Source organism: Salvia miltiorrhiza, chromosome 7 (genome assembly GCF_028751815.1).
Source record: "Salvia miltiorrhiza cultivar Shanhuang (shh) chromosome 7, IMPLAD_Smil_shh, whole genome shotgun sequence".
Classification (NCBI taxonomy): Eukaryota; Viridiplantae; Streptophyta; class Magnoliopsida; order Lamiales; family Lamiaceae; genus Salvia; species Salvia miltiorrhiza.
Genome location: NC_080393.1, coordinates 31,853,576 through 31,870,538, shown reverse-complemented (window position 1 = coordinate 31,870,538; position 16,963 = coordinate 31,853,576). Strand labels below are relative to the sequence as shown.

General features: G+C 45.2%; 1 protein-coding gene across 1 annotated transcript; it reads right to left on the bottom strand.

Annotated features, from left to right (window-relative positions):
- Window positions 1-8,014: 8,014 nt before the first annotated feature.
- On the bottom strand, window positions 8,015-12,922 carry LOC130994096 (uncharacterized). Its single transcript, XM_057919131.1, has one exon. The coding sequence runs from the start codon at window positions 12,920-12,922 to the stop codon at window positions 8,015-8,017; it is 4,908 nt and encodes a 1,635-aa protein (XP_057775114.1).
- Between the last annotated feature and the right edge of the window lie 4,041 nt (window positions 12,923-16,963).

Sequence of the window (16,963 nt, the reverse complement as noted above, 5' to 3'; positions counted from 1 at the left end):
ATAGGTCCAGTAGCATATAGGTTGGCTTTGCCGCCTAGCTTTGGAAATGTGCATAACGTGTTCCATGTATCACAATTGAGGAGATATGTTTTCGACCCAAAGCATGTGGTCTACCAAGAGGAAATGGTCTTAGAACCAGACTTGAGTTATGAAGAAAGTCCCGAGATAATTCTAGATCGTAAGATCCAACAATTGAGAAGCAAATCAATTGCATTGGTTAAAGTCCAATGGAGACATCATGGTTACGAGAAAGTGACGTGGGAACTTGAGGACAAGATGCGGGAGAAGTACCCGGAACTTTTTCAGGATGTATAAATTTCAAGACGAAATTTTGTTTAAGGAGGAGAGTATGTAATACCCGAGCTGTTGATGACTTGTTTAATTGCTTGAGATTGAGTAATTAGGGTTTAGATCCCTTGTTTGATTTACTTTGTAAAGAGATGATGAGTATATGATGTTTTCTTGTTATATTTTATAGATGTTGAGATGTTCTTTTGATGATGTGAGAATGATGTGGTATTTTATATCCGTAATTGAGTTTGAGTATTTTAATAATTCGAGATAATTATTTGAATGTGAACGATGAACTCGGAAGTGAGATCTGAGTCCGTTATGACGTTTTTGGAATTTTTGACTTTTTGACTGATGAATAGTAAAATACTGCTATTTCGTCTTTTTGTCGACTTTCAAAATCTTACGTGCACGTCGTCGAGAAATATTCTTAATTTTTTGATACGAGTACAATGACGAAAGTTTTTATTTTTGGACGACGAGTGAATAGTAAACCAGAATTTCTCGATAAACGAACCGAGCCCGTTTATCATAATTTTGAGAACGAGCTTACGTTTTCTATATTTATATAGAATTACGAGTGTAATGAAAGTGAGTGAGAGTCGAGAGGACGAGTAACGAAGAGTACGGGTAGTTAGTCGTTAAAACGAGACGAGACAAGACGAAACGAGATATTTAACGACTAAGTGAGATTAATATCCTAAATATCTAGGCCTACCCTACATCAACCACCCCCCCCAACCGCCCAAAGCTTTCCCCTTCTCTATAAAAGGCGGTTGTGGGTCAGCCCACACCCATCACTCTCACGCAGCACACACACAAACACCAAGAACACACACTCTTTCACACCTTTCCTCCATTAAAGCTTTTTCGAGCTTTTGAGCTTCGATTTGAGCGTCGAGACGAGTCTTGAGCACCTTTTCGAGCACATATCTAAGTAGGTAACATCTCTACCTACGTTTTGATGGTTTGCTTTTCGATCTTAGTCGACGTCAAAAAACGTCGATTCTCGACTTTATTTTGAAACGACGTCGGATCGTCGTGAGTTTTTAGTATGTTGTTCTTGGGTAATTGTTGAGCATGTTTAATGAATGAGTTAAGGATGGTTCGAACCCTAGATATGAAACCCATGAGGGCAACTGTCCGTGTTCTTCATCGTAGCTTGTCCTTCGATCTTTGTTTTTAATCGTTGTGACTTGTTATATGTGTTTAGGAGAATGCTTAGGATTTGATATATGTTAAAATTATATTTTACCAAGCATGATAAGTTGTATGTTTTGTAGATCATGGCTGTCAAATGTGCGTGGAGTAGGGAAATGCATGTTAAGGGTTTTCTTTGAGTTTATGTGTTCTAAGTTGGAAGTTGAGCATGTTAGATTTATTTTTGATGTCTGGAGAAATGATAGGAAATGTGTAGGATGATCTGAATGTGTTTTGCTGAGCATGAGTGAGTGTTGAACTTTTAGAGTTGCTGCGTGAATTCCAGCTCTACCGAGCTAGTCAGCTCTGGCGGAGTGAATTCCAGCTCTGTCGGGTTGGTCAGCTCTGACGTGTGGATTTCAGCTCTGCCGAACGAGTAAGCTCTGGCAGTTGAAGTGCTGTTGAGTTCAGCTCTGACTGATGAAGTTCAGCTCTGTCAGGTTGAGTTCAGCTTTGCGAGTGGTCAGCTCTGCAGAGTCAGCTCTGCAAGTGGTCAGCTCTGCAAAGCAACTCTGCAGAGTCAGCTCTGCGAGTGGTCAGCTCTGCAGAGTCAGCTCTGCGAGGGGTCAGCTATGCGAGTGGTCAGCTCTGCGAGTGGTCAGCTCTGCAGAGTCAGCTCTGCGAGTGGTTAGCTCTGCAAAGTCAGCTCTGCGAGTAGTCATCTCTGCAGAGTGAGTTTCGGCTCTGTCGAGTCAGCTCTGCAGAGTGAGTTTCAGCTCTGCCGAGTCAGTTCTGCAGAGTGAGTTTCAGCTCTGCCGGGTCAGCTCTGCAGAGTGAGTTTCAGCTATGTCGAGTGGTCAGCTCTGGCTGCCAAGTCAGCGCTGGAAGGGCTACTTGAGTTTGAGTGTTAAGTTTTATTTTCCTATGTGAGTTCAAATTAGTGAGTTTTATGTTATGATGATCATTTTTCTCATCGATTCTTCATAAGGATGAATGTCCGTTTGAGAAGTGACGACTTGAGAGAGAGAGAGTGACGTTACCTATTTGCAGAGACGCAACGAGGTGGGTTTTTCTACGCTAAAATCAAGATGTTTATGTCTTTAAATTATTGATGTATGATGAACTGAGAACCTATTTTCAAGATGTTTACGCATTTAAATTATTGATGTATGATGAACTGAGAACCTATTTTCAAGATGGTTACGCGTTTAAATTATTGATGTATGATGAACTAAAAACCTATTTTGAAGTTATTGCATTGCCAAATATTTGAGATTTTAGTATGTTATCTATCTGTATGAGAAATGATATCGGTTCTACGCGAGGTAGAATTAGTGTACACAGTGATCGTGATTCAGCTTTCAGGTTGACCGATTGCAGTGCTGCAGAGGGAGGCCTCCCTCTCAGTACATGAGTTTACAAATATGGTACTTACTTGAGAACATAGACTAGCCAGTCAACTTTGAGAAACGAAAATGAGTTTAGCAAACATAAGGCTTTAGATAAATTCCTTATGCTTTGTTTAAAGTATGGCAATGACAATATTTATAGCTTTATAAAGAATGAGATGAGATGTTTGGCATGTGTTCACTGAGTGCTTTTGTACTCAGCCCTGCATATGTTTTTCAAAAATATGCAGGTTGATCCGGTGTGATGATGGTGGCGAAGTCTAACGTTCAAACCTATCTAAACTAGTCGGAAAAGGACGTCGGAATCACCTGTATCGCAGTGTGAGAGAGAGTTTGCTTGAAAACTTGCAGATAAGAGTTCTTAAGGTAAAATTGCATATCTGAAATATTGGTTTACAAAGCGTATTTATAGGATTACATTAGGGCGAAGGGTAAAAGGGGCTTTTCATGTCGTTCACGTACTCCACATGCGGCGTACGTGAACGTTTCTCTCTCCACTAACAAACTCTCTAACTATTTCGCAGCTTTTTGTTGAACACGTGCTCTTTTCCAGCTCTCACTGTTGGTTGTTTCCACTCCCTAGGTCTTCTCCGGATGTCGCTTTAGTGCTGCGCTGTCCTCTCTAGTCTGCGCAGACATTCGACGGCGCCGTTATCTTTTATGATATGGCTTTGTCTCTTTCGATCCGAGTGGGCCTGGGGTTTAAACCAGCTTCTTTCTTAGTCTGCGCCGACATCAATCGTCGCCGTTGTGTTATTTCGACATCGTGTGGTGTATTCACGCTTCTTGAGTCGAGTGTGTTCCAGGGCTAAGTCAGCGCCGCTGTCCTTGTTTGGGGTAGGATGGCTGATGGGATCCTCACTCCTCATCAACTACTCCCCCCTAGTCTACGAAAAGGAGAGCTTTGAATTTTCGTAGTTGTGCTTGAAATCAGGTTTCCCCTATTCTAGTCTGCGCCGACTTGTATCGGTATTGCTACTTTGCCTTGATCGTTGTGTGACGCGATTCTGCTCTTCTGAGTCAGGTATGCTTAGAGCTTGGTTCAGTTTCTTTCTCAATCAATGATGCCTTAGACCTGCGCTGCTTTCTTGTCAAATATGTCTTCTGAGCCGAGTATGTTGAGGGCCCCAAGTCGGCGCCGCCGATCCGTAAGATGGCTAATGGGATCCTTGTTCCTCATCAGCTACTCCCCCCCTAGTCTACGAAAAGGAGAGCTTTGAGTTTTCGTGGCTACATTGGTTCTTCGGGTTTCCTCTAAACGGCGCAGGCTTCAGTTGGCACCGCTTCACTGGTATTTCTGGGGTGAGAAGTTTTTGAATTTCTTTTTGTGATTGTATTGAGCGTTTGGTGCTTTCTTGTCTTCGTATGGTTTTTTCCTCTGTCTATGACGTCTTGTCATTTAATGACTGACTCCTTTGCTATTCCCCGTACCCGTCTTTTCACAGCCCCAGACTCGATCTACACCCTCCCTTTTCAACCGCCATTTTCATGATTAAATCTGGACCCTTAAAGTTTTTAACCCTAATGATTTCCCTCATTTTCGGTCTTTTCGAATCCACCTCCTCTATAAATGTTCGTTCTCTCTCCTTTTCCTTCTTCTCTTTCTTCCTTCACTCTTCTGTTGCTATATTTTTTTTTCTGTTTCGGTTTCTCCTTTCCCCCCGCCGGTCGTTCCCCTTTCTCTTCTCGCCCTCCCTGTCACTAGGTTTAACCAGTTATCTCTTCTCTCCTTCCTCTAGCTTTGCGATATTTTACTTTTTCCTTTTAACGGCTTCTTCATCCCCCTTCCTTCCCCTTTCTCGCTCTGTGCTGTTTTCTTGTTCGCAACTTTGCATTATCCATGGCCGCTTCATCTGCACTCCCACAATCCACTCTGTCTACCCTGTCCATGAAGATGATAAGGGATGCCCTTCGTATCGATGTTGGTGATTCGGATTACAAAATCCGGATCCAGAATCCCGCTAACCCTGATTCCGATATGCCTAATACTTTCCGGGGCATTAATCCTGATGTTATTCCGATTTGGGTCGATCAAGTTGATGCTGGACTGCGCATTCCTCCTTCTCCTTTTTTGATTGAACTATGTAATTTGTATGGCATTCCCTTTTTTCAACTTTCTCCTTCTTCTATTCGTCGAGCCCATGTGCTACATATAGTCTGCGCCGCTAACAATTATCCTTACAGCGCTGCCCTATTCCATAAGACCCATGTTTTGAAACGAACAGGGTCCCATTATAACTTCACCTCCAAGGCTGGGGGTTATATGGCTTTTATGAAAAAAATGACCTCTTTAGACAAAGATTTTCAAGATAAATATTTCTTTGTCCAAACCCGAAATGGTACTTGGCCAGACATTATCGGCGCCGATGCCCAACTTCAATGGCATGAAACTAAGCATCTCACCCCTTCTAGTTCTGCACGCGTCACTGATATTGAACATATTCTTCTGACGCGATTGGCCGAGGACCGGGTCAAGGAAGTTTTGGATGTGAAGGTGCTGGTGACTAGACCCTCTGTCTTGGCCGGTGCGGGCTTATTCTCCCGCTATCCCCTATCTCCCGAGGGTATTAAATGTGTTTTAACATTAATACTTATCATGTTTTGCTTTTACGTCCGCTCCTCTTTCTTGTGAATGTCTGATTTGTTCTTTGGATTGTGTTTCTGATGTGCCTTCCATTTTGTTTGCTCTGTGTTAGGTATGGATACGTGGAAAACCCCGTCGGTCGGTGTCATTGATAGTTTCAACTTTTCTCAGAGTGGTGCTGTTGAACCATCTCCAGCTGCGCAGACTGTAGGCGGCGCCGCGCAAGCCATTGTCGCGGGGTCTTCCGGCTCTCGACGCCCCCTAGTTAATCCCCTCCAACTTCGCGATGCGGATACCGGAAATGTGGAAGAGGATGATCCTCCAGTTCTGAAGAAACGAAAAGGCGCTTCGACTAAGAAGCAGTTGCAGCAGAAGAAAAAGAAAACCACGACGCCTGCGGCGCAGCCGGAAAGCCGTCGTATTATATTCAGAGGATGCTACCTCCTCTGCTCAGATGCCTGTTTCTCCTCACCGTTCCCGCGATGTTGGGGTGTCCTTTGGAACGGGGATCGCCCCTCGTGTTCTTGGAGATCTAACGGGTGAAGAATGTCGATCTCAAATGATCGCCCAGATTGCTCCGGCTGATCTTCAAGCTCAGGAGTCCTTGAACCGCCAACAAATGGCAGATGGCCTTGTGATGACGATTGAGACGGTGGGCTTATTTTCGTTTATTCTATTTTCGCTTTTTTAGATGTGTGTTCCCTAAGTTCCTTTGTTATATCATCTGCGCAGGCTAGGGTTGAGTGTTTGGCCGTTGTTCGAAGTCTTCTCCGTGCAGAGGGCGAGGTCCAGGCCAAAGATAAGGAGTTCCTAGCGGCGCTGGCCCGATGTACTACTGCTGAGGAGGAGGCTCGCCGTTTGCGAGAGGAAAACGAGAAGTTGAAGGCTGAGAGGTTGTCCGTTGATACGGAGCTGGCTCGGGTTCAGGGAGAGTTAGCGCATGTGAAGCATGAGAAGGAAAAAGAACTTGCAGCAGCCGCCCAAGATCATGCGGAGAAGTTGGCTGCCCTCAGGCAAGAGATCGTGGCGAAAGAAAACGCGGCTTTCCAGAATGGTATTAAGCAACACCGGCTGCGCTATTTTCTTTCCCCGGAGGGTCATGCGTTCTTGCGTATCATGTTGCAAGAAACCATCATCGCATTCACCTGTACCCCCGAATTACTGACTGCTGCTGCCCCAGCGTTGAAATGGCTTGTCAAGGAGTCTACCCAGATTACTCTTAACTTGACTCAAGCTTCTCTTGAGCAGAGAGCCTTGTGCGAAAATGATGCGGTGCTGCATGCCATTGATTCCAATGCTCTTGGAAAAATTTTGGGTATCCGCGCTGATTCGCCACCGACTCCCGAGTGGTGGTTCCCTATTGTAGACAAGGCCATCAACTTGTTTGTGATGGGTCGCGGTGCTAACCCTCCGCCTACTCTGCCTGCTCAGCCCTTTATTAGGACGCCTTATATGGACGAGATCCGCTCTCGTATCCGATCGGTTCGGGGTAACTACCCCGGTGGTGGAGTGTTCTATGAGCCAGCTCCCGTGATCGTGGCGGCGCCGGCTTCTTCCGCGCATGAATCTCTGCAGCCTGAACCTTCCGGTGGGGACAGTGGTGGCAACACGGATGAGGAGATACAGATGGATAAACCCCCAACTCCACCTTCCAACCCTTAGATGCTAGAACGCTTCCTCTTCTGGTTTTGAAAACTTCATATTCGTAATGGGACTTTCATGTGACGAGCACTGGTGTAATTTGTACTCTGTTTGGCTCTTGTATGAATCTTTCCTTTTTGGTATCTTCTTCTTCTTTGTAGCCATTCATTATTTCGCGTTTTGTTTCTGTAAATGTTGGGTGTTGTTTATAAATTCTCTGTTGCTATTGCGCAATGATATTTCTCGAATTCGGATTACTCTCCGAATGACAGCTAGGACCGTAATCTTGATTGATGCTCTACACCCCCATGCTCGTCAGAATGTTCGGACTCTTGGTTCAACCATGGAGGTTTTGGCTGATTCTTTGGACAAAATGTTTGTCTGCGCAGACTCGGGATCTCGGTCTGTGCGGACTGGGGACCTGGACCATCGTTTTTTAAGTCTGGCAGTTAATGCCTCGAATTTGTGCCGTGAATTTGTGCAATTAATGCCTCGAATTTTGCAAATTTAATGCTTTGGATTTGTGCAATTAATGCCCTTGTCGTGCAGTTTATGCCTTGAATTGTGCAATTAATGCCCTCGTCGTGCAGTTTATGCCTTGAATTGTGCAATTAATGCCTTGAATCTGTGCAATTAATGCCCTCGTCGTGCAGTTTATGCCTTGAATTGTGCAATTAATGCCCTCGTCGTGCAGTTTATGCCTTGAATTGTGCAATTAATGCCCTCGTCGTGCAGTTTATGCCTTGAATTGTGCAATTTTATGCCTTGAATTTGTGCTTGTGTCGTCTTCTTAACCTGTGTTGTAAATTAGGTTGAAGAAAACATAAGAGGCGAATTTCCCCTAAAACCATAGATCTTTATTGATGACGACCATGGCCCCAGACCTCATTAAAACCCCTGTGGGGAAAAAGAGTATCTGGTCTACATAATGATGGGACATGAATAAGATTCACACATAGAATTTCTTGAGGTGATTGATGTTCCACGGCCTCTCGAGAGCTCTCCCCTCTTGATCAGATAGATGATAGGCTCCGCCTTTTAAGACTTCGGTGATGATATATGGTCCTTCCCAGTTAGCTTCAAATTTCCCGGTAGCTTTCAGAGCATCCGCGCGCTTGAGTACCAGATCGCCCTTCTGGAATCGGCACTGCTTGACCTTCTTATCATACCCTGCTTTAATGATGCTTTTGTACTTGGCAGCCTTGACCTGGGCTTCTTCTCGCTTTAGATCTATGAGGTCCAGCTCCAGCCTGCGCAGTTCTTCATTCTGCGCCGGATCATATGTACAAATTCGATGTGATTCTAACCTTACCTCTGCTGGAATGACCGCGTTTGAGCCATAAACCAAAGTGAACGGGGCTTCTCCTATGGCTGTTTTGGGACTGGTACGCAGTGCCCACAGGACCGTGTCCAATTCCTTTGCCCATCGTCCTCTGCTTTTTTCTAATCTTTTCTTGATTCCCTCACAGATAGTGCAGTTAGCCAGCTCGACTTGACCATTGGCTTGGGGATGGGCTACTGAGACGAATCTCTGCTCGATGTCCATCCTTGAACAAAAATCCTCGATTCTTTGACTAGTGAACTGTGCTCCATTATCTGATATTAGAACTCTGGGCACCCCATATCTGCAACAGATGTTTTTCCAGATGAACTTTTCGACGGTGGCCTCATCCACCCTTGTTACAGCCTCTGCCTCCACCCATTTCGAGAAATAGTCTACTGCCACTATCAAAAAACATTTTCCTCCTGGCGCCGTTGGCAGTTTACCCATGATATCAATTCCCCATTTGTCGAAAGGATATGCCGAGTACATCACCCCCATTTTTTCCCCCGGGACGTTAATTCTTGGCGCATGTCTTTGGCAATATTCACACTTCTTTACATAAGCTTTGGTATCCCTGTCGATGCCAGGCCAATAAAAACCTGCTCTGATGATTTTTCTGGTCAGGTCTTTGTATCCTGCATGGTTTCCACAGCATCCCTGATGGATTTCCTTTAGAGCGAATTCTGCCTCCTCCGATGATAAACATTTAAGGAACGGGTTTGTGAAAGATCTCTTATAAAGCTGGTTACTGATCAAACAAAAGTTCTCATATCTAGCGTATTTTGCTGTGTCTCCCTCCATTCTTTCTCCTGTACGTAAGAAATGAATGATTGGGGCTCGCCAATCATCCCCCACTTCGACGGCGTAGACTTGAATCCCTGGGCTCTTCTTTGGTTCAAACAAGAGTGTGATTTCGTCATTCCATGATTGTTCAACGGCGCTGGCCATCCTTGCTAGCAAGTCAGCCCTTCGATTTTCTTCTCGGGGTACTTGTATTATTTTCAGTTCTTCAAACTTTTCCTTGAGTTGCTGCATCCGATCATAATAAGCTCTCATTCTGTCATCGCGAACCTCACATTCGCCTCTCAACTGCTGGGCTACCAGTTGCGAATCGGTCTTGATTATTGCTGTGTCTGCTCTGAGCTCCTTCAAGATGTGGGCAGCCCTTATCACTGCCTCATATTCTGCCTCGTTATTTGACAACTTGTCCTCGAACTTGATCGCAAACTGGTAGGTTCCATCCTCTGGCGATTCAATATATATTCCAACTCCGCACCCCTCTTTGGTGACGGAACCGTCGACCTGCGCCGTCCATGGTCCTCGCAACGGCCATCTCGTGGTCTCTTGAATGAAGTCAGCTAAGGCCTGTGCTTTAATGGTTGTACGCGGTTCGAACGCCACGTCATATTCGCCCAGCTCAATGGCCCATTTTACCATTCTTCCTGCGAGGTCTGGCCTCCCCAGGATTTGTTGAAAAGGCAGCGCTGTTCTGACGATAACTTTGTGTGATAAAAAGTATGGGCGCAACTTTCTCGCCGTGATCATGATAGCGTAAGCTGTTTTCTCCGCTGCGGTGTATCTGATCTCCGCTCCTTGGATGATTTTGCTCACGAAATAAACTGGCTTCTGCGTACCCCCTTCCTTCCGCACTAGCACAGTGCTCAAAGATTCTACCCCCACCGAAGTGTATAGATATAGTGGCTCCCCCGGTATCGGTTTGGTCTGGACGGGTAGTCCTTTGAGATATTCCTTGAGTTCCTCGAAGGCTTGCTGGCACTCGCTACTCCACTCGAATCGACTTTCCTTTCTCAAAATTTTGAAGAAGGGCAGACTTCTTTCTGCTGACCTCGATATGAATCGACTTAGTGCAGTTATTCGTCCGTTCAGTGTTTGTATCTCTTTGATGTTCCGCGGCGCCGTCATGTCAATAATAGCTCTAACTTTGTCTGCGTTCACTTCTATCCCCTCAGGCGTAACCTTGTATCCCAGGAATTTTCCCGACTGCACCCCGAAAGTACATTTAGCCGGATTGAGCATGAGCTTGTGTCTTCGTATCACCGAGAAGATTTCATCCAAGTCGTCCGCATGTGTGCGTGCTTCAGTGCTGCGTACCAGCATGTCATCTACATAGACCGACACATTCTCTTTCAATTGATCTTTGAAGATTCTGTCCATCATTCTCTGGTAAGTAGCCCCAGCATTTTTTAGTCCAAATGGCATACTCACATATGCGAAGATCCCTGCGCAGACTGCGAATGCTGTTTTAATAACATCGTTCCTGTACATCTTAACCTGATGGTACCCTTGGTAAGCATCCATCATTGACAAAAGTTCGCATCCTGACGTTGCGTCTACTAACTGATCAATCCGTGGCAATGGGTAACAATCCTTTGGACAGGCTGCATTGAGGTCCCGGTAGTCCACACACATCCTCCAAGTCTTAGCCTTCTTTTCCACCATAACAGCGTTTGACACCCAGTCCGGGTATTGCACTTCTATGATATGTCCCGCTTCTAACAACGCCTGTATCTGCTCTCGAATAGCAGCATCCTTTTCAGTATCGAAGTGTCTCGTCTTTTGCTTGACTGGCTTGATCGTGGGATCCACGTTCAAACGATGCTCAGCTAGCTCTCTGTCGATTCCTTTCAGGTCCGCCGTAGTGAACGCGAATACGTCAGCATTTCTGCGCAGGCAAGCAATTACCTTTCTTTGCAATTCTGGCTCCATATGTGCCCCGATTTTGGTAGTAAATCCCTCCTTATCCTTGAAAAGCTCAATAACTATGCACGTATCATTGGTAGTGACGAGGGGTATTTTATCATTTCTCCCTTGCAGCTCTGCGATCTCTCTCCGCTCGGGCTCTGAAGCCGTGATCACTCCAATTTTTCCCTTCTTGCTTGCCTCTACCTGGTGTACTGACCTTTCCCATTTTTGTCCGGAGTATTGAGTTAATACTTGTACATGGCATTTCTTCGACACAGCCTGGTCTCCCCACACTTCACCAATTTTGCCTCCTTCCAAGGGGAACTTTATCTTCAAGTAAAGAGTAGAGATGATTGCTTTAAAAGAGTTCAGTGCCGGTCTCCCAAAGATCATGTTGTAAGAGGGTTTCGGTGCGTCGATGACCAAGAACTTGACCATTCGGGTCTTTTTTCCCCATGGTTGCCCTATCGTCATTGGCAATTCAATTATTCCCACCGGTAGGACTGATTCCCCTGAAAACCCATAAAGAGGAGCCACAGCGGGCTCTAGCTTAGCCTCCAAACCCATTGCCTGCCAGCACTCTAGATATAAGATGTTGACGGCGCTGCCTGAATCAACAAAGATGCGGTGTACCAATACGTTGGCCACGTTGGCAGAAAATACCAAGGCGTCGTCATGAGGATAGAATAGAGACCTAGCATCCTTTGGTCCAAAGGATATTATCGGTTCATCGGGCGCGGTGTTGATTGTCATGACAGCTTTGTCATAGTATCCAGACCTGACCGTGCGGGCTAATTGCTTTTTGGCCCTGTTAGATGTTGGTATATTATTTTCTCCTGTAATCATGTGTACCTCTCTGTCATACTGGGCGTGGTTTGCGGGGTTGTGTCTATCCTGGCTGTCTCGTCTATGATTTCTTTTTTCCCTTCTCTCCTCATGTCTGTGTCTTCTTTCCCTGTCATCATGGTCGCGGCGGGTGTCATCCCGTCGGCGCCGCTCATCATCCCTACGTTCATCGTAACGGTTCTCTCTATATGAGCCTCGTGGTCTTTCTATGTATTGATCCAAGAACCCCTTCCTGACCAAAATTTCCAGCTGATGCTTCAAATGTCCGCATTCGCGGGTGAGATGACCGTAACGGTTTTGATATTCACATAACAAATTGTTCCTGCCTGGGGCTGGGGCTCCGGGTTGGTAATCTTTTGGAGCTCTGAAATAATTCTCCTCTTTGATCTGATGGAAAATTTCGTCTATGTGACGATTCCATTGAGTTGGATTTTGCAAATCATCTCGGTAACCACCGCGCTCTTCCCTCTTCTCTGTCTGCGCCGTGATTAATGAACCTGTTCCAGCTTCGATGGCTATCGTTGGGATTCTGGGAGGTAGACCTCGGTAGGGATTCCTCGGGATGTATTTTTCTCCAGCGTCTGCGCTGTCTTGCTTCTTAGGTTTGAGCTTATCGGCCTCTGCCTTTCTTGCCATTTTAGCGTCTTCCAGTTGAAGGTATCCCGGTATTATTGTCATGATGTCTTCGAAACTGGTCGGCGGCTTGATCTGGAGTGCCTCAAAGAGTGGGCCTTGTTTTAACCCTCTAGCGAAAGCGTACCACTTAATCTGAGATTCGGCACCTGGTATGTCTAACGCGATTGTGTTGAATCGTGCCACATATTCACGAAGTGTTTCTTGTGGTTCCTGCCTGATGTCCATCAAGGAAATGGGTGTTTTCCCAACCCGATTTGCGCTGGCAAACTGTCTCATGAACATGAGGTGAAGATCATCGTATGAGTATATAGAATTATTTCTCAGATTGTGGAACCATCGCTGGGCCATGCCCGATACAGTCGTGGCGAAGATCCTGCATTTGATTCCCTCCCCATACTGATGTAGCGTCGCCAGCCCCTCGAAACGGGCTATGTGCACCTCCGGATCGGTGGTGCCATCATAATCCAATGAGATAGGGCGGTAATTTGCTGGTAGGGGTACCAACAATATTTCCTCCGAGAAAGGGCTCTTGTGAGTAGGTGTTGATATTGGGATGTCGGAGTGGTGTCCCTCCCGGTCTCTCGTGAATATGGTATCATTCGGCCTGCCGACTTCTTTTGAGGAGCTCCATCCGGGGCTCTTCAGGTCTCAGTCCATGTTGGTCGGGGAATTTGTTCACCTCCGTGTTATGATCGTGCTCCCTGAGTTCTGTCTCCAGACTTTTCAACTGGTCTCGGAGGAAAGATACTTTTTCCTTCAGCCTGTCATTGTCCTTGTGTGCTCCTAAGCTGCGCTGCGGAGTGGTCCCGCTGGTTGAATCAGTCACATCTTCGATCTGGACACTGTTCGTAATAAACTTCCGCTTGTTCTTTCCTCCCTCTTCTCCTCTGTTTATTCCTGTCTGAGCGGCCATCGCTGTCTCTCCTCCCCCTGCCTGCGCAGGCGCGGTTGCTGCTTTCTGAGCAGTTATGATTCCCTCTGGTGAGGCAGCTGGCTGAGTAATACCCATTAAAGAGCGAATAGTCGCATAGTTGAGCATAGCCAAAACTTGGTCATTGATAGGGACGTTGGTTGGCCCTGGTGCTGTAGTGATAGTAGCCACGGCGGGCATATTTGTTCCCATATTAGATTGTATAGAAGCAGGGATCATGTTGTTGATCGTAGTGAAACCCGGCGGAGTAAGCCCAGTCAAGTCGACTCCCTTAGTCGATGTGTCGTCAGTAGGTTTGGCAGATGTGTTCCCTACAGCGGCCTCGAAATCCTTGTTTAGATCCTTGCAGTGTTGATGAGTTGCCATTGTGAAGTACCTGTTCACTGTATCGCAGTAAAATAAGAAATAATGAGTCAAGGTTGGAGAAGTATACCGGCGCAGGCGGGCTGCGCAGATGTCGCTGTGTTATATCGGCGGTAGGTGGGCCTATAAGTATTCCAATAATAAAAGATAAGCCCCAGAAAAACCCACGAACTTCGGCCCATGGAACGATTCTCGATTAAATGTACGGAAATCCATAGATAGAAAGGAATTTATAGAAATCCTCTTTGAAGTTCTTCTGAGATGAACATCCCCCTCTTCTAGGAAATAAACCCAGAAAAAAGGTGAAACAAAGTTTCCGTCGTTCATAATTAGGTAAAGGACATTTCCGCAACGGAAGGTCCTCTCCGGTAGAAAATGCTCTCGGAAAAGCACACAGGTTAGCCAAGATAAACAGTGAAACATCAGAAACACGGAAAGGGAGTTACCTCTCTGTATTGCACCGGGAATGCATCAAAATTAAACAAGTAACAATAATGCACGGCATGTATAGAAAAGTTCAAAAATTCAAAAATAGCACAGTTCCCAAAGAATATTTGAATAAACCGTCTCCTTCCCCTGTTATTTCCCCTTCATTCATGCAAGGTGACAGAGGCCACCAAGATCCCGAAAATCCCAGTGGATTGCCGATACAAACAACAAACATACATCTCATCAATTATAAACGCAAAATAAGCCATGTTAAACATTTATGCACAAATCACTTGATTATTCCATCCCTTTCTGCGTATAAACCTCAAATGCGGTGAAAAATATATCCATAAACGCAGGCTTGGTAACGAAACCCCCCTTCTTCCCTTTGATTTACGCCAGGATGAACAGATCTAAACCAAACATGGATAAGAACACTCAGACACTCTCTCGAATCTCACGCCTTAGCCCAGTTTTCCCACAGACGGCGCCAGTTGGTGAAGTCTAACGTTCAAACCTATCTAAACTAGTCGGAAAAGGACGTCGGAATCACCTGTATCGCAGTGTGAGAGAGAGTTTGCTTGAAAACTTGCAGATGAGATTTCTTAAGGTAAAATTGCATATCTGAAATATTGGTTTACAAAGCGTATTTATAGGATTACATTAGGGCGAAGGGTAAAAGGGTCTTTTCATGTCGTTCACGTACTCCACATGCGGCGTACGTGAACGTTTCTCTCTCCACTAACAAACTCTCTAACTATTTTGCAGCTTTTTGTTGAACACGTGCTCTTTTCCAGCTCTCACTGCTGGTTATTTCCACTCCCTAGGTCTTCTCCGGATGTTGCTTTAGTGCTGCGCTGTCCTCTCTAGTCTGCGCAGACATTCGACGGCGCCGTTATCTTTTATGATATGGCTTTGCCTCTTTCGATCCGAGTGGGCCTGGGGTTTCAACCAGCTTCTTTCTTAGTCTGCGCCGACATCAATCGTCGCCGTGGTGTTATTTCGACATCGTGTGGTGTATTCACGCTTCTTGAGTCGAGTGTGTTCCAGGGCTAAGTCAGCGCCGCTGTCCTTGTTTGGGGTAGGATGGCTGATGGGATCCTCACTCCTCATCAGCTACTCCCCCCTAGTCTACGAAAAGGAGAGCTTTGAATTTTCGTAGTTGTGCTTGAAATCAGGTTTCCCCTATTCTAGTCTGCGCCGACTTGTATCGGTATTGCTACTTTGCCTTGATCGTTGTGTGACGCGATTCTGCTCTTCTGAGTCAGGTATGCTTAGAGCTTGGTTCAGTTTCTTTCTCAATCAATGATGCCTTAGACTTGCGCTGCTTTCTTGTCAAATATGTCTTCTGAGCCGAGTATGTTGAGGGCCCCAAGTCGGCGCCGCCGATCCGTAAGATGGCTAATGGGATCCTTGTTCCTCATCAGATGGTGTTGCATTGAGCGGAGTTACAGGGTTGTTAATAAATATGTAACCTGTCTAGAATATCTCTTCATACATATGTCTAGCTACATTTCTGTTGCAATACACTTTTGGTACTGTTATGTCGTACTTTAAGTTTATGAGGATGGTTCGTGTTGATGTATTAACTTGATTAATGTTTTAATTAAGTTTTATGTCATCTTTCTTAATGCTTTAACTGAGTTTTACGTTGTCTTTCATAGACTGTTTTATTAAGCATTAATGAGTAATTATGACGAGTTTTCTTAAAATGAGTAATAATGACGAGTTTTATTAAGATGAGCAAGTTTTACGGTTATAAATGACGCCCCTTTCTTCCCCTTCTTCTTTAACCCCATCCCTAGTTGTGGATCACTCGGCCTAACTATCCCTAGTTAGGGCGGGCTGCGACATAATTCTACTCTGTTTTACTTACGACTGAAGCCTTACTTGGACTGAAGTTAATTGACCAGATCAATTAACTGAAGTCACCCATTGAACCTTCATTTCAGTATCAGTTGCCACCCCTTGTCATCTGAAGCATGCATTTTCAAATCAGTCAAACTGTCTTTCAGAACAAAGGTGTTGGTTTTAAGTAACCTTATTTTCAAAAATAGCCTACAGATGTATTCCCCCCCATACACCTGTCCTTTCAACCCTCAAGGGACCCAACAGTAATTGCGTTCCACTTTTGGCTGACGGAAGGAGTACTTAATTTATTACGTAATATCTCCCTCAAGGAGGAGTCCAACTTGTCTAGCTACTCATTAGTAGCTAATACTTGTGTACATAAAATTAAAAGAACTAAAACTAAAACTGGAAAATTTAAAAACTAAAATTTCAAAAATACAAAGATAGGTTTCTAGAGAGAGAGTGTGTGTGTAATGTGAAGTTGGGTTGATTTTCAGATGCCCCTCTTTCTCTCCAGAGCTCGCCTTTTATAGAGGTCTGATGCCTTCTATAATTCTTGGTGGCTGGCTTCGGATTCCCTTTCTACGTGGCCAACTCATGGATGTGATTGCCACCTTCTTTTGTCGGTCATTATTGCCGACATAGCTTAATGCCTTCACATGGGACTTGATGGGCAGGACCCTTCTTTTATCTCTTTGTGATAATTGCTGGTAGGGTCCGGCTGCTTTTTCCTCCACTCAACTTTGTCCTATGCTTTTGGTTAGTGGTTTTCATGTTGTTTAACCCCACTTTTGTTGTTTTCTTCATGTGTGGTG

Excerpts from the sequence above, each read along its gene's own strand:
- LOC130994096 (XM_057919131.1), bottom strand. The coding sequence starts at position 12,922 with ATGGCCCAGCGATGGTTCCACAATCTGAGAAATAATTCTATATACTCA.